A 3,554-nucleotide genomic window follows, 5' to 3' on the forward strand; every position below is an offset into this window, starting at 1 on the left:
ATTTAAACATTCTACCAGAGTTCTGAAATCGTTGTGTGCCGCTACAAGACTGACCCACAAGACGGAACTTAGACGAATCATCATGTTTGAAACAGCTTTGTTTCCCATCCCCAACTCTGGAAATATAAATAAAAGCGGTCACAAAACAGGTTCTGCTCTTAAAACACAAGTCACATTTTTACGACCAACCAACCAACCAACCAGAACTCATCTGACATTTTCCCAAAACATGTGGACTTTAAATCATTGACTAACAACAACCATAACATGGACGTCATATTCAGTTTCCTCTCCAGGGAGACATTTAAAACTCAGTGTTGCTACAGCTAATGGAAATTAATGAGTCGTCTTCACACAAGGACTTGAAATGTAGTTGCCAAAATCCACAGACCAAACTAATCTAAGAATGTTTCTGCAAAATGTCCAAGTCAAAGAGCTTCACAAAGAGAGAGATGCAAAAAAAGTGCAAAAATATAATGTACAGTTAGTGTTAATATGCTTAAGTTAATCAATTTTAAACATTATTTATTGTCGTATTTTGGCATGTTAGCATTCTAACATTCACTAATTAGCAGAAAACACAAAGCACAGCAGAGCAGTATCGTCAAAGTTATGACAGTTCATCCTGATGGGAGCATGAATGTCTGAACCAAAAGCATGACGAGTCAAACACTTGTTAAGCTATTTTACTTATACTGAAGCTTACAGTGGCAATAAAGGAAACGCTGAAGGAGCACCAAAGTTAAGACTCATCGTCTGGGGAGCATGAATGTCTCAAGCAAATTTTGTGCAAAATGTGCAAATAAAGCTTTGATCTCCTGGTAGCTCTATTGGGGATGTGAGGGGATCACTAAGGTCAGTAGGATTTTGGGCTGCAACTGATGTTTATTTACATGACTGCTTATTTTCCAATTAATTGATTTGTCTGTAAAAGTTCATAAAATAGCAAAAAAGGCTTGTTGTAATTTCTGTAAGTGCAAAGCAACATCTTTCGACGAACTCAATTTAGCTTTCTAGCATATATGGCAAAAAAAAGCAGCACATTTTGAATATTTTTCCTTAAATGACACAAAAATAATTATTTTATTGATGAGACAGTTAACGTATAATTTTCTCTGACTTGACTCTTCAATTAACTGACTAATTGTTACAGTTCTAGAAGTGTTCTTCCCTCTCTGAAACATGAAAATGGACAATTTTATGGCAATACATCCAGCAGCTGTTGAGATGTTTCAGTCGAGGATCGACAGACAACGAGGCAATCCTATTAGCCGTAGCACTAATTAAATACAAACGGTTTGCAAACCTGGAGTGACACACAACATGTCCATGTCTAAATCAAATCTAATCAGCTGCTGAGCAACACATTTGTGATTTGAGACATGTATCTGTTGTCTAAACCTTTTCCCACATGTGCAACAACTGCATGGTTTCTCTCCAGTGTGGATTCCGTCATGTCTGTTCAGCGCTCTCACTTGGCTGAACCCTTTACCACACACTGTGCAGCGGTAAGGTTTCTCTCTACTGTGTGGTCACATGTGATTCACCAAAGTTGTCTTCAGATGAAACCTTCTGTTACAAACCAAGCAGCTGAGTGGTCTCTCTTCATTGTGACTCTTTGAGTGGGTGAACAGTGACGAATGCTGCCTGAATCGTCTCCCACACAGCGAGCAGCTGTGAGGTTTCTCCCCAGTGTGGATTCTCACGTGTGATGCCACGTCTCGACTCCATCGGAATTTTTTATGACAAACCGAACAGCTGAAGGGCTTTTCTCCTGAATGGCATCTCATATGACCAACTAAGTGATGGTACTGAGTCATTTTTTTACCACAGATTGTGCAGCTGAATGGTTTCTCCCCGGTGTGATGTTTCTTGTGTCTCTGCATAGTCCCCTTCTGGGCAAATCGTTCCCCACATTCTGAACAACTGAATGATTTCATAGCACTATCATCTCCCAAACTATCTAAAGAGATTACATTATTACTTAGGACATTTAAATCCCACTGTGGATGCCTGAACTCCTCCCAATCACCATCACTGTCTTCAGTCTCCGATGCAGAAGAGTGTGAAGTCTTGACTGACTCTTGTAAATGTGATTCTGACCCTTGAAAGTCTTCTCCATCAAATTCTGTTCCCACATGTTGAGCCAAACTGCTTGTTGGAGACTCTGTGGTTCCACAAAGTTGTAAGAACTGAGGTTTACCTTCATCATCTTCACTTTTCACGGGAACAGGACTGATTGGTAACTCCTCCAGTCTTTGTTCTCCCACCTGACACATCCAGAGTTCCTCCTGTTCCTCTTTAATCTGTAGGACATCTGGTGGGTCTTCCTGGTCCAGAGTGGAGCTCCACTCCTGCTGCTCGGTGGGAAACTCTTCTTTAACAACATAAAGCTGCTGGACATCTGCAGAGAACAACCACACATAAGAACAAAATACATCATCTTTTATCACAAAACACTGCAGGCGGTCCTTTCAGATGACAATTGAACTTGCAGCCAAGTCCATATGGAACCAGATTAAGAGTGTACTTTCAAACAGTCTTGATCCTACAGGTGACACCCCAAACTAACAGGAAGGTAAATTACTTTATTATGATTAGATCTGTTAACCACCTTATTTTCTCCAGACGGCCAGAAGAATTTGGGGAAAATAGCTTTTTTTTCCCTTTTCTGACAGACATTGTGATTTGTGATGTACTTTCTTAAAGCTTCAGTTCAATATTTACTGGATTTGATTTAAAACATGTGATGGAGCATTACTACATGAGAAACCATCAAAATATCACCTGTTCTATATTCTACCACAAATATGACAACTTGAACATATAAATAGCCTCAAACATGCATTTACTACATTTGTAAAAGATGTAAAAGACTGTTAAGTCACATAAATAAAACAATAATAAATAAATAGTAATATTACAAAAAAAAATCAAATAAAAACAATTCTAGCAAGCAAATAAAAGGACCTTGCCGTGAACAAGCTCTGACATTGAAACAGGTCGGTCACATGTGGCTCAGGAACAATCTGCAATCAAGTTAAATAGCGTCATAATAATTAAAATAATAAAAAATCTAATCTTTCTGTTTCCTGTCATTTTACAGTCACGTTTTTTACCAGTGGCCATCAATATGTTTACTTTCTCCACTTCTTGCAGGAACAGCAGCAGAAACATTGGACATTTAAATCTGAACAACATCAATGTGATTCCAGTGTTAGCGTCTCGATCAGTTTCAGTTCATACTCCATTACCATGTGCAATATTCCAGTTTCATTCACATTACTTCAGTTTCATGTGCCATGTTTTATTTTCATGCTCAATATAGCTTTACAGTTTGCAATATTTCATTATGCGTCACATTTCAATTTTATGTGCAATATTTCGTAAAATTTGCATAATATTTGAGTTTCACATGCTATATTTTATTTGCATGACCAACATTTAATTAAATGTGTCACATTTACTGTGGTTCCCTCGCAGCTACAAGGTCACCGGTTTGCGTCCCGGTGGGGGCACCGGAATCTTTCTGTGTGGAGTTTGCATGTTCTCCC

At 38.6% G+C, this 3,554-nt stretch overlaps 1 protein-coding gene across 1 annotated transcript; it reads right to left on the reverse strand.

The window, feature by feature from the left end:
- Positions 1-1,434: 1,434 nt before the first annotated feature.
- On the reverse strand, positions 1,435-3,129 carry LOC103370915 (zinc finger protein 771-like). The gene is made up of 2 exons (XM_008300106.1): positions 3,120-3,129; positions 1,435-2,404 (listed from the first exon to the last, which is right to left on the reverse strand). The coding sequence occupies exons 1-2, from the start codon at positions 3,127-3,129 to the stop codon at positions 1,533-1,535; spliced, it is 882 nt and encodes a 293-aa protein (XP_008298328.1). The 3' UTR covers positions 1,435-1,532.
- Positions 3,130-3,554: the final 425 nt, after the last annotated feature.

Source organism: Stegastes partitus, unplaced genomic scaffold (genome assembly GCF_000690725.1).
Source record: "Stegastes partitus isolate 25-593 unplaced genomic scaffold, Stegastes_partitus-1.0.2 Scaffold1499, whole genome shotgun sequence".
NCBI lineage: Eukaryota > Metazoa > Chordata > Actinopteri > Pomacentridae > Stegastes > Stegastes partitus.